We start from the raw sequence: 26,761 nt of genomic DNA on the forward strand, positions 1-26,761 counted from the left end.
AAAACTAATGCGATAAAAATCTGAGTTAGGCTATGGTCCTCTCATATGCCAAAAATATTCTAAATCGCTCCAGTAGTCTAAGAGAAGTTAGCCGTCAAACATTTTTACGCTTCTTTTTATTATATAAATATCCTCTGAGTGATAAAATGGACAAGAATAAACCCGAGTCTCTGGCTTAGCGGGCCAGTGCGTTAACCATTAAGCTATCCAACCCGCTCCCACCCAGACACATTTTTGTTTGGAGTTTAACCAAAATTTGCCTTTTTTTAATACGATGAAGGTGAAATTACGAACTTTCACTCCCTAGTAACGGTGAAGTCTCGTCGTAAATTGCTAAGATCCCTTTGTTTCTCATTCTTGTGTCCAAAGTTTTCTAATTTTTAGCAAACCATAAAAAAGGTTTAATCAACCAACAGCAATTGGACATAAGGAAGTAGTCAAAGAAGTTAAGGCAATGGGTTTGTTTGTATCAAAACTCAGCAGTGGTGAATCGAGCTGACAGGAGTGTACCACTTAATACTCGGTGCCGATTTTTTTTAATTAAAGATCTGGAGGGACACTTATGTAATCGTAAACAGATTCCGGTTTGCAACACACAAGCACTTGACAATTATTCTAGCGAGAACAGAAATGTTGTGAAGGATGATGACTTAAACACGAATGGAAGCAATGGGTACAAGTAAGATTTTGCGTTTTAAACTATGTACCCAAGACCACAGTTTAATATCACCTGTTGCAGCTTTTCACCATTTTACAAATCCTTTCTGCATCAAACTCGTCCGCCTGGGAATTCAACCAACCTGACAAATAATTTTGAAGATCCTCGTCGTCAGCAAAGTGATGTGCTTTAAGCCACTTCTTCATGTGAGTGAACTCACGGCAGGCTGTATGGGGGATGATCAAACACGTCTCATTTCAATTGTCTTGTTAGCCAAGTATCGAGCGAGCGGGCGTTGTCATGAAAGAACACAACCTAAGATGTCAACATACCGCCCCAGATGTCAGCAGACCACTTCATTTTTGATTGACCGTTTTTCTCAGTTTCTTCAACGTGTTACAGTAAACTTCAAAACTGAATGTTGTACCACGTTCCATGAATTCGACAAACAAAATTTCAAGATCCCTTTAACATCCCAAAAAACGGTGGTCATAACCTCCCTCGCTGACAAAGTTTGATGGACTTTCCTCGGTTTGTTTGGATAAGCGGTACAACCTCATGGCATTGATTGTTGTTTTGTCTCAGTATTTATATACGCCACTTAGTCTCGTCGCCGGTTACTATTCTGTTCAAGAACTCCTCCCGTTCAAGGTAGAGCTCATAAGACTAGTTTTTGTGGATCTCCGTTAGAATTTTCGGTATCCACCGAGCACAGAACTTCCGGTAACCTTATTTTCCGGTGACTATCTCGTACAAAATCAATCCGAGATATGTTTGGAACTCGTTCAGAGAGTTCCAAGCTTGTATGAATGGACGGTTCTCGCGAAATTTGTCGTTAATTTTCTTGACGAGCACATCACTAACTACAGAAGGCCTACCATTTCTTGGTTCATCATGAATGTTTGTTCTTCCTTCTTTGAAAAATATGATTCACTGAAGCACAATATCTTCACTCATAATATTTGGGCCGTATACAGTACAAAATGCACAATTAATATTTGCAGTTCACAGATTTTTTGCCTTAAAAAATCTTATCACTCCGCGTATTTCGCGTTTGGCAGGATTTAGAATGGCAGCAAATATTTTGGGACAATATAACCAGCACATGCGCGACGGTACAATGCTCACAGAAACGCAGCTGGAAGCTTATTGAATCATAGATTATATGATGTAACAACCGTGGCGCTACGCCGACCACTAACAACACGCCACATTAGTGGTTACTAACTGATTTACAATCGTACATTCAGCATATTTTAATAATAATGACTCATTTTGTTTTTTAAAGATTTTTACTTAACTCTTTGGTGGTATCAGAGCTTCTTGTTTAACCTTCGTTACTGCTTCAAAGGGTTTTATTTTTCATTAATATTCTGATTTCGGATCCTACAAATTTACCTTCTTTTATTTTCACGTATGTTAACGACGAAAATTTACTAGTAGTGGTTTCGAAGTTTTATACCATCCTTGTTGCCTCGTAACAAACTGCTTCATCAATTCCAACTTATGGTAAGGAGGAGAATTTATTAATTTATTAACCTATTTTGATAATTTATTAACCTATTTGTTGGAACACTTTTGCTTTTGGATTCTAGATAGCATTTTTTTATTATTATTTATAAGTTATTTACCTACTATCCTACTTAAAATGAAACATGATTTCTTTCAGTTAGATTGCTGTTGAACTATGATGAGCAGAAAATTCAGATGACACTCAATTATGTTGTTCAAAATCCATATTTCGTGCATCTAATTTAACAAAACAAAATTAATTCCATTGTGTACTAATATATATACATATATCTCTTGTGTTACACGACAAAATCTTCTGTCACTTGAAAGAAATGGGAAGTATAAATCTATCAAACCAGACAATTTAACAGTTTTAAGCTAACAACATTTCTTGTAAATTGGGCAAAGCTTCTACCGTAGAATAACTAGTAGTGTGTGGTACTGTAAAATGGAGCAAAAGATTTTATGTAATATTTTCAACACTTCATCTTCAAAAATTTAATCACAAACCAACAAAAGTAATGTTAAGCCCCCAAAGAAACGTCATTTTATATTCATATATTTTACAGACGTTGCTTTTGAAACATGTTCTTAAAGGTGAAGGTGGACTGACCTCTTTACCCAGTATGTCAACCCTAAGCAAAATGGCTTCACTGGGAAGCCTTGAACAAAACACACACTGTGCTTCTTAAATTTTTCTATGGAAAATATTATTAATAGGAAAAATTAATTGTTCTTCGCATTAGAGGCAATGTTGAACTTCTGTACACCAAACAGCAAAAAGCCATTTAGTAGAACACAGGACTGTACGAAAACTGCATGACAGAAGATAATTAACGCCATTTTTGGAATCAGAGAGTATTAACAAATAAAATACCCAATATTTTATAAACAACTGGACACTTGTAGATCTTATTTTCATATATTTTTATTATTAACAGATAGAAATGGCAAACTGAGACAGTGACACTAATTTTCTATTTATTACTACCTATAAACGCTTTTTTCTCATAATTAACTCAAAAATTACACACTTACCTTCCATGGATCTAAACGGCTTTTCTGTCGTTCCGCCTCAGCTTTAATCTTCTGCTGGTTTTCTGGAGTAAATTCTCCTTCTGCAAGTCGTTTTTTCCACTCATGACACGCTCGAGCAAAAAATTCATTATTAAGTCCTGATGTACTCAGCTTGCTGAAATTTAATTTTAAGGAAACGTTTAAATTCCATACAATATTTATAAATCGTATATACAAAAACAAGTCAATCTGTCTGTCTAATTTTACTTCTTAACTGACACAAATAACGTCAAGTAGTCTCTCTATAATTCTTATTTAAAAAAAAAAAAGAAAAAAAAGACCACCTCCTTTCATTAAAATGGTCTGCATAGATGCAATTAAATCAAATAAATACCAATCTCCTTTAACACTGATATCCTTCTTCAAGCTAAAGATTATGGTTTCTTATGTACGGTTATGAGAATATAGCCTTTAAAAATGGTGGGTTAACAGATAGACAACTGACGTTTGCTTCATTTCGAATTTTCTCATTTTTTCTTTATCTCTAAACTGTGACTATGAACACTGTAGCTTTGAAGCTATACTTTCGTAGTATTTTTATTGTGTATCACGTGATCCACCTGAAATTTGCACCGCCAATTAGGTCGGAAATGAAATAGATAATTGATGCGTTGTCTTCATAGATGTCAAGTGTACAGAAGGGCTGCTATTTGTAGCATACTACAAAACAAACAAAAAGTAGTCAAATAAGGTGTTATTTATTTATTTAATGGAAGAATGTCTTGGATTGGATTTGAGTTTAGCGTTCCGTTCAGTAGCAAGATGATATGAAACATGGAGCTATAGCTTAATGTGGGATCCAAACTATATGCACTCCCTCCGGGAATCGAACCCGGACCTTTCACGCCAGAGGGGTGTACACTATCCACATAGCCACGAGGGAGCTCAACAATGCGCTGGAACGTCATGTAAAGAAAAGTACGATTGGTGAGAATGTTAATGGGTTTATTACACGTATCTAGCCCAAATTCATCGAACGACTTCGTTGAAAGAAACAAAAGGACGGGTGCTAATGCCCATTCAATAGTACAAGACATAGGCACCACCGGCCACACGCTGTACTTCCGGTTATGTTTTGTAGTACGTGGGGACGTCCTCGTCACTAGTTGTGAGAGTTCAGCGAAGTAGAACATGCTCGATTTGATCGAAGATGACGTTTTCGAATGTTGAAAAAATCCATGTTGTTAGTGTATGATGAATGTAGGAAGAATGTTGCGTTGGTATGTATGTGTACACAGAGAGATACCCCAACAGATATAAACCACGCCGTCAGTTATTCGTGAACCTCTTTAACTAACCAGGGGCGGATAGGCATCATTAGAGGGGCGTGGGCACTTTTTCCCATAAGAGCCACTAGTATCTCAATGTCACAAATCAAGTTGCGCCGTTTTTTTCTACAGTAAATCAATAGTATTAACAATTAACAACTAAAACCTTATATTCTTTCATCAACATATATTCTGAATTGTTCAATGTATTACATGAAGTTAAAGGAGTACGTGTACTATGTTATAAAATTAGCAGATACTTCAATGTACTACTTTTTGATACTACTGTATCTATCATCTTTTCATTCCAAACGTTCCTTAACTTTTTTTTTTCAATAGACATAATATAAATGTTCCAAATGTTTCTGAGACATGGTACTCCTGAACATATTTTTAATGTATTTCAGTTTATTACCTGAGTTACGGACAAAGTCAATAGAAATGTGTATGCTAGTAGCAAATCTGGAATAACCATTACTGTACATATTACAACTCTGCAAAATTAGAAAAGCACATTGGACCCTTTTTGCAACACGTTTTGCACTTGCCTTCCTTATGAAGAAATGTATTTTTTTCTAATTCTGAATCACAATCAGTCGTTTCTTCTCGGTTGTACTCGTCATCAAGACTAACTTTCAAGAAATTCCACGTCCTTGAAAAGTCTAAGAGAAGACTTTTATAAAATCCTTTGAAACTTCTTTATTGATTTTTTCCAGAAAGTGAGTTTATCGAAAGCAGTGTCTGGAAGTTCTCTTACTTGGTTGAAGTTTCTAGGGTCCAAACAATCCATAAAGTATCTTGCCTTTTGAATCTTGAAGACATACTCGAAATTACCGTATCCAATATTGTGTTGAATGCTTCGATGCAGTATCTGGTTACTGGATCGGAAGTAGCTTCATCTTCACATTCCTAGTGAAACATCCTTTTCCACCTCTGAAGGCGAGTTGTCGAGAAGTCAGGGGAAACAAAGAAATCACGTTCTAAATCTTCAAATTTCGTATTGGCCCATTCTGTAAATCTTAACGCTGCATTCTAAACAAATTCAAAATCAGTTCTCTGCTCTTTCAGCTGGGACAGAGTAGTCTGCACTATTGGATACGACTACACCAGCACCCTGTGTTTGGAGATAGTTTGACAGAAGGGTCGTCACTTGCAATATTCTCAGGAACACTTGTGCTGTCAGAATTGTTTTGAACTTCAGAAGATATTTTATATCCTTTCACTTTACACCTAACTTCTGGTTTGATATTTTCTGTAGAAGCAATTTTCTTCATTGTTAAGGTCGACTCTATGTACAAAGCACTTTCTGGGTTCGAAAAATGACGAAGCTTTTTCTGCAAATCAGAGTGTTTTCCACCATTTTGTTTCCGCAATAACGGGCAGAAGCCTTTGTTGACATCTGATCTTCCAAATGTCCATTCGTAGATAATACTCACGCATAAATACCGTACAGTCATTTAGCAAACAAACAATGACACTGAATCAATGAAACATTTTGTCAGATCACACATGGCAAGATTAAGCGTAATACAACACGTGTAATTCAGGTTTATTTGAAAAATCCGAATATTGTCCTTGTATGTTACTTGCGCTATCGGTTGATTTCCAATACACTTCTTAATATTAAGATTGAACTTCTGCAGAATTTCCAGCAGTAAACCGCAAAAATATTGGCTGTGGTAGATATGCATTTTACAATGGCAATAATTCTTTCTTTAACAACAGTTTCAACAACACACTGTAAAATATCAAAGCACTAGTCTGTTGAGTAGTGTCTAATAGAACAGAAAACATTTCAGCTTGAGAGACTTCTTTCGAAAAATCTTCTCTGATAAGTATGTTGATAACATCCAAAACTTAATTCACCGTATTTTTTGAATGTGACCAACATCCTGCTTACTTCCTCATTCGACTCATTTTACTCTTCTCGATGGCCTTCATCAAATTACTTTTAAGCGAAAGATCAAATTTGCTTAACAAAATAATAATACCCAAGAAATTTCCATGATTTCTAGGTGTGTCTTGCAGTCTATACGCTGCTTCATTTCCTTTTTCTCTGTAAGTGAGCCCTCTTTTACCAATGAGTTTCAGCACTTCGACAACTCGATGCGTTACTTGTCTGTTCTTCTCAACCTGATACTGCCGTTGTTTTATCTGTCCATGAGGAAGTAGTTTCTTAATACTATATTCCCTTTTGTTAGATACGTAAGCGTTCGCGCTGGTCTGATGTACTTTGAAAGACTCATGTTCTCTTATTCGCTGATAAGCGTGTTTAGTGTTACATTCGTCACGTACAAACCTTTAAGAAACGTGTTTGTTTGATCTACAAAGTAAGCTGTGAACAAGCTGCATAAAACGCATTTTGAGCAGGACAATATGACAGCCAGGTCCCGTTGGTACCATCTGCTCGTTTATAAGCAAACTCAGGATTAAAGGGTATGCTTTATTTTGGTTGATGGGGATGGATTTCAAAAACTTGAGGATATCATCCTCTTGTGGACGTATGACAGAATTCGTTGCTGTTTCCTGCTACATCACACTTTTCAATGTTTTCATGACTTTGGAATCAGCATCACTAGAACTGGAGCCTTCCTGTTCATTTTCTTCTTCGACAGCAACAATCGGAGCTGATATTGGAAGCGCACTAATTTCAAGACTCATGGGAGTGGAACCTTCTTGTTCATTTTCCACTCTTACAGTGACATTCGTAGCTGAGCAGATGACGTAGGATCGCTAACTTCAATACTGTGTTCAGTCTGTTGGTAGTCAGTAGTTGATAGTCTTCCAGGTTTGGAGGCACTAAATATTTAGGTATGTGATCTTTTTGCAGGCATCAACATCTGCTTCTAATAGCTTTGGCTTCTTTCCAGGACACCCTATCGATTTTGAAGATTTAAAGCTTGGTCCATTCAGTCCGAAATTTTCTTTTATATTTTGCATCTTAGGGCTATTTGCTGGGGGGGGGGGGGGAAGGGGGGCGCTGCCCAATGGCTCTATTCATCCCTGTAACTAACTACAAGAAACTGGAATTTATGAGCTTGTCGTAGTACGAGAAACAGGCCAATGACTGGCATGATGGGAGAGGTTAATGTTCTAGCTGCTGTCACAAAAAGACTCTCATGTTAGCACATACTCCATCGCAAGGAGTCTGGTTCGTATCCTTCACCATTACCAGTTCACCATATATCATGTGTCCCTCCACCAAGAGTTACACGGAAGCGATTATCATATTCGTCAATATTTTTGTGAATGGGCATTATGTCAGAATGCATCCGGCCTGATTTGTCTTGTATCTTGTTTTCTGACGACATGAAGCAACATTTACTAATCATTACAGGTAAACCAAGCCATTACAGGTATACAGAACATGCACTATTGGTCTGTCGACAATCCTCACTGGCTGAGTCAAAAGACAGCGTCCGTGGAGTGTAAGTGTAATATGGAATAGTGGGCCAACACATTATAGGCTGTTTTTCATTGAAGACATACTAGATTCCCGAGAGTATGTGAACTCACTAAGGAAAAACCTTCCAATGATGTTAAAATTTGACATTCAACTAGGAACCTGAAGGAACATGTAGTTAAAGCACGACGGCTGCCAAGCCCACAATGCACGACTCACCACAGTCTATCTGAACGAAATGTTACCTCATCGTTGGATCGGAAGCTGGAAAGCTGCTAATTGGTCACCAATTCCCCCAATTTGATTTGATTCCCTTTAGAGTTTTATGGTAAAGGATTCCGTATTTTACGGCAAACTGAAGATAACTATGAAAATGCTGTATACAGCATCTGACATACTCCCAGCTGGAATTCCTTTGTTTTAACCAGACTGAAAATTCTAAGTTGACGCTGTTCCTTATTTGAAAGCTTGACACACTGTATGCCATTCGAACACTTCTGCATGAACCTACATCTGTATGATTTATGACGATTTTGGTTAATATAGATGAGATTTGATAGGCAGTATAAAGCGATAAGTTAACGTTACCGGCACCTGCCTTAATGCTATCGATGTAAACCGTCAATACAATATTTCATATATATAATTTAATTCATAATATATATAAAGTGAATACAGGAGATATACAGAAGCAGCAGATATACAGAAGGTCAATTTTTATTGTTATTTAAACATAATACAGTCGTTCCAATTTTTGTGATCTTTAAATTCCATAAAATTGACGAATAATCTACTAGTTCTTTCCTTATTTGCTACCTTCCTCATTACTCTGTTACAGTCATTTTGATTACTTACTGTATCGCTCAATAAGATTGGACATAAATATGCTGTGTTCCAGTATCAAATACCATGTTAAATACATTATACTCTATATTCCATAGCCTTTATTCTGAATTGTAAGGGAATGAAAGAACGTTAAATTATTTCTTATAATAAATGGATGGATATATTACTTTACACTTTACTTAAATCTATCCTACTATTTTGCTGCATGTCTATTTATTCTAGTTTCCTACTTGTTAAAATAATTCTTAAATTCAGGTTATCCAGTTGTATCCAGGAATTAAGCGATGGCCTTTCAGAGCCAAGAAGACCAAAGAACATATGGCACAAGGAATAATAATGGAGTGAAGGAAGTAGTTGAAGAGGCCTCTTACACAAACAGACCTAACTAGATGACGCGAATCGATAATTTGAGATAATGATAACATTTTCTGGTTTTCTCACATCCACCACAAATACAAAATACGTATTTACCTCACAAATCAAGTAACAAACAATTTTGACCTGCTAATTCCTGCTTTTACCTTCTATAAATAATGAGTTTGCCAAACTTGTTTTATTTATATTTTCCATGAAAAAATTCAATAGCTCTCAAAACATTAAATACTCTCTTACCTATATGAATTGTCTTGACCCATGACTCTATCAACGTCAGGCAGGAGTTGTATCAGCTTGTGCTGATATAACGGAGGGAGGCTTGAAAAAGTATGTTTATTTAACAATGCTCTCAGGTTGGTGTGCACAAGAATAGAATCTGGTGTCTCTAAATCTATGCATCCTTCCTTGGTTTGTTCTATCTGAGCTGCTTTCGAAAGTCTCTTGTTAGTTCGTTTCCTTGGTTTAATATTGAATCCTGGGATAGATGCTAATACTTCTCGCATGGTCTGTGGCTGTGCACTGTTGGTACACCGCTTCGCTACAAGAATATATAAAAGGAGAAAAATCGTTAGCCATAATATAATGCACGAGAAACGAATGTCAATTATAACAATTCTCAAATTTCGTTGTGTCCTTCCTGAGTTTGTGGATACATGAAACTATTTGAAGGCTTAACATAGAAGGAAACATGACACGCTAGATATCTTATGAGGATTTTCCGACAATTCCATTTTTTAATGACTCTTTAGGATTTAGGATTAGACTTCTGGACTTTCGGCATCTAAGGCCATTTAGTCGGTCACGTTTGTGGGATGACGTCTCTCAGCGAGCACGCTATCCGGGGAAAGGGAAGCAAGCGGCCAAGGACCTATAAGTTAGGTACCACCCCGGAATTTGCCTGGTGTGAATGAGGAAAACTCGGAAAATCTCATTCAGGGTGGCTGGCCTGAAAAAGCGTCTTACACTTTTTCGATCGAGTGCCCCACCGGGAATCGAACCAAGAACCGCTTTTTATAGAACTGGCAGAATCTTAAAAACCTTAGTGGGTGGTAATCGGAACTGTCCGAACAATCATATCCTCTTACCAGTGACATTGTAACTTAACTTACGTTCAACGACGTTGCCATAACTTTGGTCCTCATTACACTGTGATTAATGGCTTACACATGTGGGTTCTTTCTTTCTACATAGAGAAGGGGGAAATAAACAAACACTGACCAACTTGCCTGCATATATAGATCATTCCTTCTCAATGTAAAAAGAAATATTGTGTTGAAAGCAGGTTGAAAGTGTCAAATAACAAAGCAACATCAAGCACTCGGAGTTTCCAGACTACTTTTTTCTTCGCCAAAACATTCCATTCCTGATTCATGTGACGGAGAAGATCAGCTTTTGCTTACCCTCTATTTTCGCCGAGAGCTGCCGTCTAGTTCGAATTTTGTTCCTCTCCGAAGGAAGAAGTTTCCACTCAGAGTGTCAAATAACAAAGCAACACAAACCATTCGGAGTTTCTACGCTACTTTTTTTTCCTTTTTCGCCAAAACCTTTCTCAAGTAAAAGAGAGGAATACGCACTCCTCTGGTCGAGAATTGTCAGCTAGCTAGAATTTCTTGGCAACACCGGATTTCGGAGAAAATATCTGTCTCACTACCATGTAGTAGGAGGAGAAGGTTAATAGGTCAATTTTCCATTCCTCCCCCAAGGTTTTTAAGATGTTTCAAAAAGTCTAATGACTCTTTGCTGGTGTCAATTGTAACAATACATGCAAACAACTCTAAGGGCGATTGCCATGGCTAGAAAGAAATACAATACGTAGTTTCAAAAATGTACTTTGTTACTTTTCTCTGTAAAACAGTGTTATTCTAATATAAAATTATCTTTTAAAATACTAAAATGTGTAAAATAACTGAATAGTTCTCACGATAGTACAAGGAGCAGTAAATTATAAATATTGTGATGTGACCAGAAAATACGAAAATTATAAAGAGACATTTCAACTGCGAGCTTATACAATGAACATAAAATATTACAGGTGAGTCAGCTATAAAACATTACTAAGTCAGCTAAAAAAAAAGGGAAAAAAAGAAAAAGAAAATATGTGATAAATGAAACTTACTTTCAGTGAGAGAAAACATATTGATATTTAATAAATTTACACTGTAATTGATACCAACACTTTGTACAAGATAATCAAAAATGTTCTTGCCGTTCTAGAGCAGTGACAAATAAAGAGCAATACAGTGGACGGTACGTACCATTAAGTTTCGAAATAATCTCCATCAGTATCTCACACCTTGCGCCAAAGTTCCTGCAGCTGCAAAATATCCTAATGATAAAACTCGGCGGTCGTGGATGCAAACAAGTCCGTGAGTGCATTCCAGCGTTGCGAAGGATCTCCCATGGAGGTTGTTATCGAGGGAATAAAGCAGTGGTAATCTGTTGGCACAAGGTCCAGTAAATATGGTGCATGGTACAGTGTTTCTCAGCCAAGCTGCTGATAGTCTTCCGTGTTCTCTTTACCACGTGTGGTTTGGCACTGTCGTGCAGGAATAGCACACCCTTGCGATTCACCAATGCCGGCTTCTTCTACCGCAATGAACCAATTGCCGACAATTCCACCATATAGAGAACAACTTTTCATGGGTGCAGAGGTAGTCTTCAGGTGTGAGGAACAGGGTTACGTGGCAACAACCAATGTCTAGTACGTTTAGAAGTGTCACAGACAGAGGGATCATTTTCTATCACCAGTGAGCATGCGATCAAAGATGGGTGTGTTCAGGTGCCGAGTGAGCAAAGACAAACAGGGTGTCACTTGTTCCTTGTTGACTGCCGACAATGTATAGGGTACCAGCTTGCTTAACTTGTGTGACTTCCCTATCCCATGCAGGTGCAGTCTGACTGTATCAGCGAACACATGGAATCTTTCTGCAAGTTCATCATACGTTAAACCACTCTGCTTCTCGATGGCTGCTTTCAGGGCCTCGCCATCCAACAGATCTGGTCGTCCACTACGAGGTTCATCCGAAAGGTTCACATCTCCTGAATGGAATTTCTGGAACCAATGTCTGGCGGTGCGTTCGTTCACGGCATTCTTCTCAGTTGTCTGGCATATGCGGTGACTTGATGCGGCACCTGACAGGCCCACTTTAAGTCATACAACAAACATACGCGAACACGCTGCTTTGATACCTCCAATACTCTTCGACACTGGACGAGCTACGACTGCTGTGCGTGCGCAACGTGCCTGTCTTACTGAAGGTCGGTGGTCAGATTAACTCCCGATCGCTTGGCAGGCACGTGTGTCATTTCGTTTCCTCTCTGTGAACGCATAATTAATGGGACGTCAGAACTGCAAGAACATTTTTGATTACCTTGTACATGCCTTGATCTACTTCCTACTGATGTTTCACGTGCAGTTTGTTGGGAATCCCTTCGTGCAACCATTTACCACGTGTTTTGTAATTAATCAATACTGGTTTTGCTCCCAATCGTCCCTACATTATCGAAAAAGGAAAATATTGTACGAACCTTATCTTTTCACCCAATTAACATTCCATTTTATTGTCGTACCTAGCTGTGATACATCACTAAAGCACCCCAAGGGTTAATCACTAGATACTGTGGCTGATATAAAATTTCTACGGTTCTTCCTTGTCAACTTTCCTTGTCTTTGCGGAAGCCTGACAGGTAAGAACCGTGTAAGTTAATATAGGTACTCAGCAAACAAATTATTTTAGAAGTTATGATCTTAATCATTCTAAGAGTCACGATTCATAACCTGTAAGACTCCCACGCCAGTTAATTTTATTTCAAAATATATTGCAACAAATATATTCTTATCAACAATGCTTTGAAAATGTTACTTACATGTTTGTTGTTGTGGAAGGGATTTGACAATTATTCGAGGCAAAGGAGTGGAATTGCCTGCTGCTATAGTAGTGTTTCTTCTCCGCCTCCTCACTTGCTGTCTCAGAGCATGTTTTATCACTTTCTTGCTATGAGAATGGGATATCCTGGAGTTCAGTTCTTTCAGAGATTCATACCCACTATTCGAGCATCCTGGCATATCCATTCTATAACTGAATATCTTCTACAGAAGAAAATTTCTTCTTGAAATCAAAATGCCTCAATGACGTTAATATCCATCGCATGGAAGCATATTCTCACGGATGGATTCATTTTCGACCCTAATGAAACCATTTAATTGTTGTGCTACAAAAATAAATAAATATAATAAAGCAATTAAGTGCTTATAATAAAATAAAACAATGAAAAAAAAAACGAAAGTAAGTTGAAAGTAAAAACTTATACAACATATATTATACTTGGAAAGACCAATGCGAAATAATATCATCAATCCAGAATATACACTATCTCACATTTCTTGTATTAAAGTTACATATCACCCGAAGCCATTGCATATCTACTACGAAATGTATTTTCCATTCAATTTAATACTGAGAAACAGCCTGAAGTAAGAATGATTTCAACAACTTAAATAAAAGACTATCTCAGCACTGTTTCATTCTATTACAAGGGGGAGTCCGAAAATAAGTTTCTCCAGGCGACTGTGGACAGAGGTAGGGGTGCAAGACCAGAAGTAGCATTTTATATTAAAGATCAGACGTGTCTACTTTTCCACGTAAGTACCACGTACATTGAGACATTGTCATGCCGGTCTATAAGCTTCAAAAACCCTTCTAGGAAAATTTCAGGGTTCTGCATACGGAAGAAGAGTCGAGCAGCTTCTGTGACAGATGCAAGTCTGGGTCACGTTATCCACCATCCTGACACTTTCGTCTGTAGTGGCCATGCATGTGCTTCCAGGTCTCGGTGTGTCTAGCACTTGCTGTCGTCCTTCACTGAATTGGCGACACCATCTCGCACCGTTTGTTTCGATATCACCGCAGGCCTATAGATTTCCACGAGGCGATTATGGATTTCTGCTTCCACGCCACGTACCCACTCATAACGGACAACCGCTCACATTTCTTCCTTTGACCTCGACGTCAAAACGCGCCTTCTCTCCATAGCTACCGGGCTGAGACTGGGAAACTCGTCTCCACTTTGCGCAGGCGCTGCAACGGCGCCATCTACAGAATCGTGGGCGAACGATATCCACTTTTGTTTGTGTGTGTTTTGCGTGCAACCGCTGTCTTGTTTCCCCCTCATTGCTGTTCGCTTTCCTGGGGAAACTTATTTTCGGACTCACCTCGTACATATAATTACTCAATAATTTATTTCAACGTATTACTTTCCTTCTACTCCAAGTGTTTTATCAGCAGTCAGACATTTCAGTAAAATTTCTGAAACGAATTTAACGAATACGGCTATTTTTAAAACTGAATTACCCGAAATTGTTACTGAAAAACACTATGAATCCCACATTACAAAAAGTCAGCTCCGCGGAATTTGGGGGAGCAAGAGGATGCTATCTCCAACTGGACAGGATAGTTTGTGGAAGTTAACAGAAAAGGCATGGTAGACTATATAAGACGAGACACATTGTTTAAAGTAAGATCTGAAGCACTATTTGGGTTTGTATCCGAAGCAAATTCGTTTTAGTTAAATCTGTACCGTTTGACGAAAAAAAAAAAAAAAAAAAAAGTGCATTCGACGGTGCCATCACTCAGTCCTCAATAATGAAGTTGAAAGAAATTAAGAATTGTGGAAGTTACACAAGAAAAAATGTGGACAGTGACAATTTAGTCATGATAAAGGATGAACAACGAAAGTTCGAAAAATCGAAGGAAAAAAGCAAAGACATGGAGGATTTGATAAAGTTAAGCTGAGATTGTTCATCACCTAAAACTCAATAGTCAGACTTGTATCGTATACTCAAATAGGGTGGAAGAACAGAAGAATTTGTAGCCTAAAGTGTAATATTTTTTCTAATATTTATGTATAAAAATTCTATATACAGTCTATCATCATTATAAGTGACCTGCCAATAACAGCAGAATACCTATGATGATGATGGAAATGGAGTCATGGAAAAAAATAATAGCAACTCCATGTAATTTTATCCCTTTACAAGGATTTGAAAGACTATTCTACGTACTTATACATAAACTTACAATGATATACATCAATTTAAAGGTAATTTTATGTACAATACAAATCAAATTACGCAAGTTATTTATATCTGCATCAATGGATGATATTTAACAAAATGTGTCGAACACTCTTAACTGAAGTGAATTTAGCTATGCAGAAAACTGACTGCTTTAAGTTAATGTTTGATTGGATGTCCACGCAATCTGATAACTTCATTGCATCGTTTCGGCATGATGTTGCCTATAACAAAAGGATTTGGAATCGCATGACCCTCTTCGCTGTATACAGCAATACAATCTGCATGAACCAATGAAATGCAGTGCACTGTTGCTAGATGTTGTTTATTGCTTTAATAAATTCTTGTAGATATCCTTGCATGAACCTTACCCTTCAAAACATTTTATAAATTTTCCATTACACTTGAGTCCATCGAATTACCGGGCCAAAGCAGTGATGTAACATGACGTAGGGACAGGAAATAAACCGTAAGGACAAACATTAAGTGAGTGTGGCAAAGTGCTTCAAATGTTAAAGTACATAAAATGTGGAAACATTCGCAGATATGGTCGAAAAATGAAATCTTCTCATAGACAGAACATGGCGGGAGTTGGGTCTTGCAGACAGATTTCAGACATCACAAGACAATGCAACGATTTGGATGGAAATACCTAGTGAACAGTGGCACAAAGTACTCTCTACTGATGATACGAAAATAAACTTTGCTAAAGACAGCAAAGAGGATCATGCGATTCCAGATCCTTTTATTATAGGCAATCATTATTTCTTTGCTACTGTGCAAACTGCATAGAAGCTAGGAAATGTTATAGATTTTAAACGGGATCCAGTCAGCGTTACCCGTGAATATGTTAACGAACTGACTCCATTAATGAACACGGACGAGATTATCGCTCTACCTGTCTACTGAAAAAATAATAATAAATCCACTTTCATTCAAGAGTAATGGTGTGGAGAGAACGGACGTACTAACAGCAGAGTGGATTGATTTAAATCACTTGATTTTTTAAATAAAAATCGTTGATTTAAATCAAATTCAGAAATAAATTAATTTAAAGTGAAAATAAGTAAAATCCCGTCCATTCTGTTATTTCGATTATGGAAGATAGTGATCATAATACAATAAGACTCAACTGTATGTACAGCCCAGTACGAGAACGAGTGTCATGCAGAGGATTAGGGAAAATCCAGTGTTTTCTTCTCTTTGTAGCATGGGTTTTTTAACTCGTCAAAAATTCTTTTGTGTGCGCGTCAGTTTGTTTGTCCCCAGATAATAGGGGCGTATTTAAAGGGATCCAATTCCAGGGCTCATAGTGGTCTGGTCTCTTCTAAATAGTTAAAAAGTCGCCAAAAGCACATGAAAAAGTGACCAAAATCTAATAAAAAATAACTGTATACTTTAATGCCAAACTTGGGCATGAACTGAATTTTATATCTTTTAAACCAAAATAGGGCCGGCTTGATCATAGCTGAAATACGTAATGTTTTAACCTGTTAATATTAAAAATTAATTTACTTAAGTTTATCAGGTAATAAAAAAATTGGATAACTTGTGTTTAGAGGTTCATTATTAATCACATACTTTGCACAGTTTTGTATTTCAACTTTGATCTGGATGGGGTAAGGCCAAATTTCTATATTTTCATTATGTCCAATAGTACAAAATTAAAGTAATGTAATTTATATATAGCATCTAAATTACCATTAACTGGTAATAAAATTTTGTCTCATACAATTGGTTTGTTACACACTTTGTCTTGGTACCACATGATTGGTAAACATAGGTAATGGCTTTTACCAACATTTCGCATACAATGAAAAGTAAACTGTAAACAGGTAATATATGTCATTCTCCTTTAACACAATAAGATCAAAGCAAATAATGTGGATTATGTTTATACTATTATGAACTTTTAAAATAAATTACAAATATTAACTAAAATTCAGTTGCATACAAAATGAAATAAAAAGCAGTAACAAGAGCGTATACTAACAGATTTTCATACTTTCACATAAACTTAGTCCATGTGAAATGGGAAAAGACATTGCAAATTTCTGCCCTTTTCCATTTATTTATTTATAATAATTTTCTAATATATTTTTATAATATTTAATAATATAAGGGATTTTTATAATATTTTTCTTAGAAAACTGCAAAACATGAATCACCCGAAAACATGACTTTACTTTCAAAAAAGTAACTTAGTTAAAAAAAAGTGACTCGCTATGAGCCCTGCAATCCTCTCTCCGAAACTTAAACATTTTTTAAATTTATAACTAAAATATATAAAGTAAAATTTATGTGTTTTATATGTGTTTCGTGCCGCAAGCTAGTTCCGATTTTTTAAAAATATGTCTCTGCGAAATATCAGTAACTTTTGTGAAAAAAAAAAAGTGTCATGTTTATAAACGTTGCTGTACTTTTTCCTTAATGCTTAAAAAACATTGTTTGAGATTGAAATAGGTTAAAGATTGGGAATTAATTCATAATTCAACCCCAACACTTCCATTTAAATAGCATAATTAACATTAACATTAAATACTAATTCCTTATGTTTTTTTCTTCAGTTCGCGACTTGTATTATACGAGAAGAAAGATTTGATTTAATTTTTAAAAAATAGATTTAAATAAAAAAAATTAACAAAGATTATTTTTATTAAAGAATGATTTTTTACCACCCTGACTAACAGTTCAGAATATTTATAGAAATTTATCACACGCTAGGGTGTATACGTCTAGTGAAGCACCTAGTCCTGCGTATAATATTAGAACCTCGACATATTCTAGTAGTGTATCTGTCTTGTATAGGGGTCAGTAAAATCCACATTTGTTACGGTATTGCTAAAGCGCAAACACACAAAATGATTCTTGAAACAAAAGTGGTATCTTTGGAAAGATATTCAACGGTGATTTGCCAAATACAGGCATATATATTTCTGAGATATACGTGAAACTCCCCTAAAATGTTACCAAAAATATACTTCCGTATCACTTCGGGCCCAATTATGACCAAAAACTAAAATATGGTTCACACATGCACTTATATGACCAACAGAAACCGTATTTTTATCTTCAGAAGAGTCAAAAATCTGTTTATATTTAATTAGACATGTAAAAAGATGCCAGGATAAAAACATGACATGTCATAGAAATCTGAATATTAGTCATGTTTCAACAATTCCTTGGCCCGGTAATTCCCCGGACTTAAATCCAATCGAAAATATATGGAGTATTTTGAAGCATACGCTTCGTGCAAGAAAGTTTACACAAGAATCGAATTAGTTGAAGCAATAAACTATGTCTGGCAACACTACACTTCATTAGAGACACTGCAAAAATTACTAATATGTGAATTTAATACCACATCCAATTAAGTATTAGCTTACGACAGCCAATGCTGTATTACCTCGATTTCACTTAAGTTAAGAAAGTACGTCACATTTTACTAAATATCATTCACTGTTGCACATATAAGTAACTTCGTATAGCTTGATTTGGATTGTGCATAAAATTACCTCTAAACTGATATATATCATTACTAGATTTTTTTTTCAGAATCCTTGTAAACGCATAAAATTACAAGAAGTTATTTTTTTTTTTTTTTTATGAATGTATACATAAATGGAAAAGCTAAATAGAATGATAGCTCATTTAAAAATAAGGATAATGTATTATAACGCAAGTCGCTTGAAGAGCAATCTTATCAAGAAACTTAGAAGGTACTCACCTTCTTCTTCTGTATTTTCTGTAAAGTTTACGCGAACACATTAAAAGTCAAATTTTTATTGTCACTTTTCAGCATTGTCAGGAAATAGGATTTTTATTTATTTTTATGGAAGATAGGATTACAAGAATTGTTTAGATATGAAATAAAACTTGGAAATTATTTCCACTAGTGATTAAAAACCATGGGCTGCTACACAGTATACACATTCTAAATCTTTTGTTCTTATTTTGTGGATGGCGACAACACTGAAGAAGTCATGATGTTATTCCAATTACTATCCAGAATATCTATGTTGTAATTTAATTTTAATGCCTTCGTTCAAACGAAGAAGGTACACAGTCTTGTTCAAAAAAATTCGGCCACCCACCTCTCTTTAAAAGGTTATATTTTGGCAACCGCATGTAAAATTAAAAAAGAAAAAAAAACTTTGACTAAATAAAAATCTAAATTTGTCTACGAAAATCAACAATTGTTTGGTTTAATTCCATATTCAGGTTAGAATACAGGGCTTTTCAAAGAGAAATGTGGCTTTTTTTTTTTTATAAGAAGATTGTACACATATGAGATCTCTAAAGAAAATACAGAAGAGCAAAATGAATATCTTCTGAGTTTGTTGATAAATACTTATAATTTTGTGCAAGAGTAAATGTGCATAAATGCGAGAACCTACGGAAGGAAATCAGAAGAATAAAGATCAATGTGTCAGAAATAAGTGAAGTGAGATGATCGGACAGTGGTGATGACTGAAAGGAAGAATATAGGTTAATCCATCTATTCAAAATCCGAAGATGGAAAAGAGGCGATTTGTTTCCGAAAATCAAACAAAATTCGGTCAGAAAGTAACTGGGCGCTGAAGATTTAACCATAAAATAGAACTATAGTGCATGAAAAATTTCTTCGATATTGCATGTTTGCTTTTTATGTGGTAAATAGTGCGATATGAAACTCCTATTTTCTCCACATCAGCCACTTTTGATTAACGTAACTATGATTCCATTCCACCACTATAGTCACTTCGCAAGTGGCTGGTCGCTTCGTTGCTACAGTTGTTAGTGAAGTGTCAGTACCGACGAATTCATTCCACAGTATAGTGCAAGTTTACATACCAAACTAAAGTCACAAGGTCTAAGAAACTGAAGAAGAACACAAGAACATAGAGGTGTTGATACAGTTGTTAATGATAGAAATTTGAATTTGGTACAATAAATGAAAAGAGAGGATATGATTAGTGGATAAATGGGATTCTGCAGAAGTTACAATCTCATTAAAAGAAAAAAAAAAAAAAAAATCTTCGAGCAATCACTTAAAAATCCGAAAACGAAAGCTGGTATCACATAAATTACACATGACTTTCGGAACCAGAAAGGAATGAAAAAAAGATCAACAGTTATCCAGGAACAGGCGTTGATTTTGATAAAGAGAAAAAAAGGGGGGGTCCTACAGTTAAACTTGGAAAACACTATTTTTCAGATAGTATCATTATTTCATCTATTTTAGCCCTCCCTACTAGTCTAGTAGCTAACGTATGCGCCTCTAGTGCACGTGGTCTCGGGTTCGATTCCTATTGGAAGAGCACAAAAAAATTAATTTCATAATCATTCACTTTCATTAAACATCCGCCTTTTTTAAAGCCTAAACTGGGACGTTAAACTAAAAAAAAAAAAAAAAAAAAACTTTTTATTTCATCTATTCTAATGGTGAAAATTTTTGTTTTGTTAACTGAAATCAAAACACAAAATATGCTACACGTACACCAAAATATACACAATACATTATTTTTATGTCAGGACGATGTTCAAATAGAACTTCTATACATCAGTCCTCTGTACTTAACAATCGCATGAACTTCATTGACCTGATTACGTGAAAAAGGGAACAAATTTCCCACCGAAGTTTACCGTAACCGGTTGGGTAAACCCTAGTACTAGTGGTTCATATTCCACTTTGAGAAGTAAGTCCCGTCTCAAATAGATTCCACGCTGAAAAAAAGGCGATGAACTCCAACTAATCAATGAAATACTTAACGAAGCCACAATATAACTAATGCCTTAAGTATGCCTTGAGTGTCTGAGCACGGAGAATGTATGGTTGTTCAGGGAGCGGACTAGGTAGCTTAATGGTTAACATATTGCACAGTAAATCGGAGAACTCGGTTCGAATCTTCATCCAGTCACGCATTTTTTACTCTGTATATCACTGTTTTTACACCTAAAGAGGAATTTGTGTGTCAAAAACCGGTTATTACCTTCTTTTACGAGGGCTGTACAGAAAATACCGAACGTTTTGGCCTCTCGCGGCAGTAGGCGGGGCTAGAGTCGCCATCTTGGGTGTCAGTACGCATCCAACTGTGGTAGTGTGAGGATTGTGGCGCTCTTACTGTGCTTTCTGTGACGTGTTACAATGTGCGCTGCAATAGAAAATCCCGCCTCTTTTTAGGTGCGTTATGTGATTAGGTTTTTGTTGGCAAAAAACCACAAACCAATTGAAATCCATCGCCAACTGTGTGAGGTATACGGTCATGGAATAATTTGTGAGTTTTTCACGAAAACGCACGTCCACACACGGCCAAGCGTACCTGAGAGCTCTCAGATAGTTTTGGATGGAAGGTGTTCGATCACACACCATACAGCCCAGATTTGGCACCAAGCGACTACCATCTCTTCCCAGCGATGCAGACATGGCTCGCTACACAATGCTTTGATACTGATGCCGAACTGCATGCCGGTATAAGACAGTAGTTGCAATCGGGGTGACAATTTCTACCGCAACGGTATTGAAATCTTGTGCCACGGTATGATAAGTGTCTTAATTTGCATGGCGATTATGAGCAAAAATAGCTTAAGAGTGTATCTTTCAAATGTACATAATACTATTTGGTTTGTTCATTATGTTACTTCTTGTTTATTTCAGAATGTCTGTTACTTTCTGGACAGCCCTCGAATCAAACATAATATATTTCAATATGTTAATGTTTTCCACTTCACACTCATTTAATGTAATATAAGATTCCTTTCAACTTGAATAGCGTAATTCCTATTTATTTCAGCAATATTTTCGTCAGCATAAATCTAGTTTACATTGCACATTGCAGATAATCACGGCAATATTGCAAATGCGTTATTTTTCAAAACCTTATACCGAATCATATTAGCAGAGCTTGTGCGAACGAAATTATTGCTGACATAAAACAGGAATTATGCTATTGAGGTCAAACATTTTATTCTTATACTTCTGTGCAAAACATTTTCTTTGATTTAAACAGAGGCTCTCGTACCAAGTAATAATAAGACCGATATTCCTTCTATGCTACACCTGGAACTCCATTGTGGCTATTTGGTTAGCGTACGCATACTCGACGCCGAGAGATCTCCGTTCAATTACCGGCGGGAGCTCATGTGGTTTGAATCTCACGTTAAGCTGTATAATCACGTCTCATATAGCCTTGGTGTTGACAGGGACGATAATGTAACTAAAAAAAAACTATCCTACACTTAATTTGTTTTTAATGTATTCACTTTCATGAATTCTGTCATGCATTAACTATTTACACTAAAATATATCATAATTTACGTTAAATACGCATTATATGATAAATATACGGAACGACCTTTTTTTTTCTTTCCACCATATCCTCTATAGGTAGCTATCATTGCAAATTCAATGGCGGTCTCAAGAGTGAATAGTAATTAACTTATTGGCACAGTACGCCGAAGACCCGATTCTAGTTTGATATTTTTTTTTATTATTATTATTAAGCTATTTGAATTTCATTGATGACATCCTGGAATAAACTGTTCCACAGAAAAATGAAGCCTGTAGTTGACAATAATGCTTTATGTATGAAATTTTCTGCATGGAATTAACAACATTTGACCAAATTAGTTGGCACTAATTTGAACAACGACCATCAATGCAGTGAAAGACTAATTTGGTCTATATATTCTTGGGTGACACGTTTAATTATACTCTGGCCACTTGTAGCTCCCCTAAAAGGAACTCAAGTCTTTTAGAGGGGAAAGGAATAAATGGTTAAATATATTTTATTACCTATTTTCAGGGTTGGCAAAAACCATGGCTTTTATTGACAAAAAAAAAAGTTTTTTTTTTTGTTTAAATCTTTTTTGTTTGTTTGTTTGTTTGTTTGTTTAAATAATTTGCTCTATGTTTTTATATCACATATGGACAGAAATAAGTTTGTTTTGCCTTGGTGTTATTATACAATAACCAGGTTATGCTGGAAGGTCACATAAGCTTAAACCGAAACCCAAACCACTTCTCGGCTTATATCTAGGTCGATGACAGCTGGTTCATGTAATCCTATATTACTACACGGTGCACAGCAAGAATTACTGTACAAAGGAAGCTATAATCGAAAATTAGATTCAGCTTTTAAAATAAATGGGTTCGCTCGAGTAGAGGGTTCTACCAAATAAAAATTTATAGGTAAAATACGATGTGAAACATTTTTCGTGAAGGAATGAGTGTGAATATAAGTAATTACGGTAATTGTTTAGAATTGGGGGGCCAAAAGTGACAAAAAACAGAATGATTTACAAGAGAAATGAGTTGATAGTGGTGATCAAGTAATCAAGAAACTATCGTACACAATTTTTTGAAGGCAGTAGGGGACCTGTACAAACCGTAGAAGTAGAAGTTATTGCCCACTTTATATTGAGAACAGAACCCAACGAACCCCTGCGGGGCTTCTAACCCGTTCCTACTACTACTACTTCAACTACTACTACTTGTATTGTGGCTCCTAATTTAACGTATGGAACCATAAACGATCGAATCGGAATAGAATATCGCAAAAAAGTAGGTGAAAACGCTCCCCCCCCCCCCCAAAGTTACACAATGGCCGTAATTACTGTCAGTGCCTTGCAGCACATTGAAATGAATTTTGAGTAATAGTGAAAGTATTGTACGTGTAAGTGTGCTCTTCCACTATCATTTATGCGCATACCTCTAGTCGTTGACGCGCCTGCTTCTACAGAGGCACCTCCTCGCTATTGCTCGGGCCCCCTTGCTCTTACTCGGTTAGACAGCATTCGGGCTTTTTAGTGGCCACCTAGCACAATTTGGTTCGTATTTTAAGCCCAATACTATACAGTTGTTATGGTATACGACCACACTGTATTTACACTGAGCCCTCCTGAAATAAATCTGCAAGTAGCAATGGAGTTCCTCATTTAGTGCATGCTCTACTAAAAGAAATCCAAAGCTCTAACCTAATCTGAAAATGTAAGAAATGTGTCTAAATTTGGTAGAACCGTCCGCTCGAGTAATGCCAGCCAGGGTTGGCAAAAACCATGGTTTTTATTAAAAAAACCAAAAAAACCGGTTTTTTTGGTTTAAACCAGGTTTTTTTGGTTTAAACCAGGTTTTTATGGTTTAAATGATTTGCTCTATATATTCATATCATATATGGACAGAAATAAGTTTGTTTCGCCTTGATGTTATTATGCAACAACCGGGTTATGCTGGAAGGGGTCACATAAGCTTAAAGCGGAATAAAAACCGCTTCTCGAGTTACAGCCGAGAGAAGTTGTCCTCCATTTGAACTCGGAACCAGGACTAATTGGCCACAAATGCGATACGTCTGCCGACTCACTCACGAAGGAATCCTGATAAAAAAAAATACGTTGTACTGATCTTTACATGCTTCTTAAAATAACTGTCAAGAGTCATTTCAGAAGGACAAAAAGATAAACAGTTGCACAAGTGAAACTATTACACAGAATTACATATGAACAATTTCAAAGTACTACGGCGTACAGAAGAACTAATTTAGTTCAAGTTAGTTAACAATGACTTTTATTGGTCCAAATTAAAGAAATACACCGACTTAATCTGCATATCAATAAGAAAAGTGAATAAAGATACGAATTATTTGAGTCCACTTTGGCTCAGACTCATTTATACATAAATAGATACCAAAGATACTTATTTCACTAAATGCCTCTCGTGGGGTCTGTATGACCCCCCCCCCCCACACACACACACACAAAGTACGGCATTTTCGATGTATTTTATCAATAGTAAACATTAAAACGAAACAATATTTACAATTTTTCTTCGATTGCAATTACATAACAATAATAACAACTACAAAAAAATCACAAAATAATTATTTATAAACTTGTAAAAAAAAAAAAAGTTGGTTTTGTAGTATAATCTTTTTGAGTAATGAATGGGGAATTTAGGTCTGAATATAATACGAATAATATACGGGAGTGAAACGTGATAACCCACAAATGTGTGTTCATCAAGATTTTACAAACCTTACACTTTTACGACCATTTTTCGTTTTTTGGTTTAAACCAGTTGGTTTTTTTGAAAAAACCAGCTGGTTTAAACCTTGGTTTAAACCATGGTTTAAACCACCTTGGTTTAAACCAGCCAACCCTGATGCCAGCCCAACCGTAGACAACGTATGTACTAAGTAAACGAAACCAACTATAATCTAATCTACTAATGAGTAGTTTTTGTCATGTTGGAAAGATGGAGGGGGTTAAAGGAATGAATTCCGAAAAATATATTCTTCTCATTGTATTAGATGAACTAGTATATCTAGGTTGAGGACAGCTGGATCATGTAATCCTATATTACTACATAGCCTAGTACACAGCAAGAATTACTGTACAAAGGAAGCTATAATATAAAATTAGATTCAACTTTTGAAATAAATTATGGTTTCATGAAATTTATTATTCGATTCTATTATAGCTACTGACTTAATTCATGTTGTTTCAAACCCGGATATTTATTCTGTATCCACAACCAATTTCTGACAATGATAAATGACTTCAATTTTTGTTTACATTATTGGCTGTCCCTTGCCTTTAGATTTAATCTTTGTTGTAGTAGGCTGAATGATGCACCCGATTTTTCATTTTAAACGAATACCTTCCTTATTTCCAATGACAAAAGTAAAACCAAAAATTAAAAAGGAAAGAAAAAAAATACCCCAATTGTAAACTTCGGGTTCTTTTGGTAAACATACTGTTTACAACCAGCATTAAACGTCACTAAGTAGTTTCCTTAAAATATTGGTTCATTATTACTGCGAATACTTTTTAAGTAACATGCATAGTAATAATATTTAGTATGTTGTTTATTGCAGAATCTGTTTTGATATTTAAAAAATTTTCTTTTTCATTTTTTGTTTGTTTTTACGACGCAATACATTTCTCTTTATTAGTTAAAACTTGATTTCACTTACAGGCACATGTCTTCATCCCATCCCTGAACGCTTATGCATCATTCTTTCTTCTTTACTATCAGTACAAGTGATTGCAATTTCATTTTTCTTCCTCCTTACGTCTTAACTCACTTTCTAAAAACATCACTCTCCTCATTATCCGCCATATTTGTTGCACTTGAATTTACTGGAACAGCGCCACAGTCTTCGCTGCGGGAAGCGATGAAGCCATAAGTTTATTGAACGCGGAAATCCGCATTATTCTACATTTCAGCCAAATTCTTATTCGATCTTGCCTTTATTTTGACGTAGACACTCGGCCATATTAATAAGTAAATAAGAAGACTCAATACAGACCTAAAATTCAAAATTAGTTCAATGTTCAAACAATTTACTGAAATAGGTCACTGAACTACTTTTAAAGTTCCAAGAAAAACAACAAGATATTGATATTTGGTCATAAAACACAATAATATATTTACTTGACCATTTAACTTGATTTCGATGAATGAAAACAAAAAGAAAAATGTATAAATTTTATTGAATGCGCATTTGCGATTCATTAACATTATGATATATATATTTTTAAACATTTCTGTCGTGATATAATTCTTAAAATAT

General features: G+C 35.9%; 1 protein-coding gene across 2 annotated transcripts in view; it reads right to left on the bottom strand.

Annotated features, from left to right (window-relative positions):
- LOC145685105 (uncharacterized) overlaps positions 1-26,360 on the bottom strand; it is a 56,032-nt gene extending 29,672 nt beyond the window's left edge. The window contains exons 1-4 of one of the 2 annotated variants that reach the window (XM_081757453.1): positions 26,162-26,360; positions 13,007-13,351; positions 9,377-9,677; positions 3,209-3,362 (exon numbers count right to left, since the gene is read on the bottom strand). In XM_081757453.1, coding sequence (XP_081613579.1) covers positions 3,209-3,362; positions 9,377-9,677; positions 13,007-13,211 — 660 coding nt within the window. In that variant the 5' untranslated portion in view covers positions 13,212-13,351; positions 26,162-26,360. The remainder of the gene's footprint in view (positions 1-3,208; positions 3,363-9,376; positions 9,678-13,006; positions 13,352-26,161) is intronic. The other variant, XM_081757457.1, reaches the window with a different exon arrangement.
- Positions 26,361-26,761: the final 401 nt, after the last annotated feature.

This window comes from Thermobia domestica, chromosome 1, assembly GCF_964235325.1.
Source record: "Thermobia domestica chromosome 1, izTheDome1.hap1.1, whole genome shotgun sequence".
Taxonomy (NCBI): Eukaryota; Metazoa; Arthropoda; class Insecta; order Zygentoma; family Lepismatidae; genus Thermobia; species Thermobia domestica.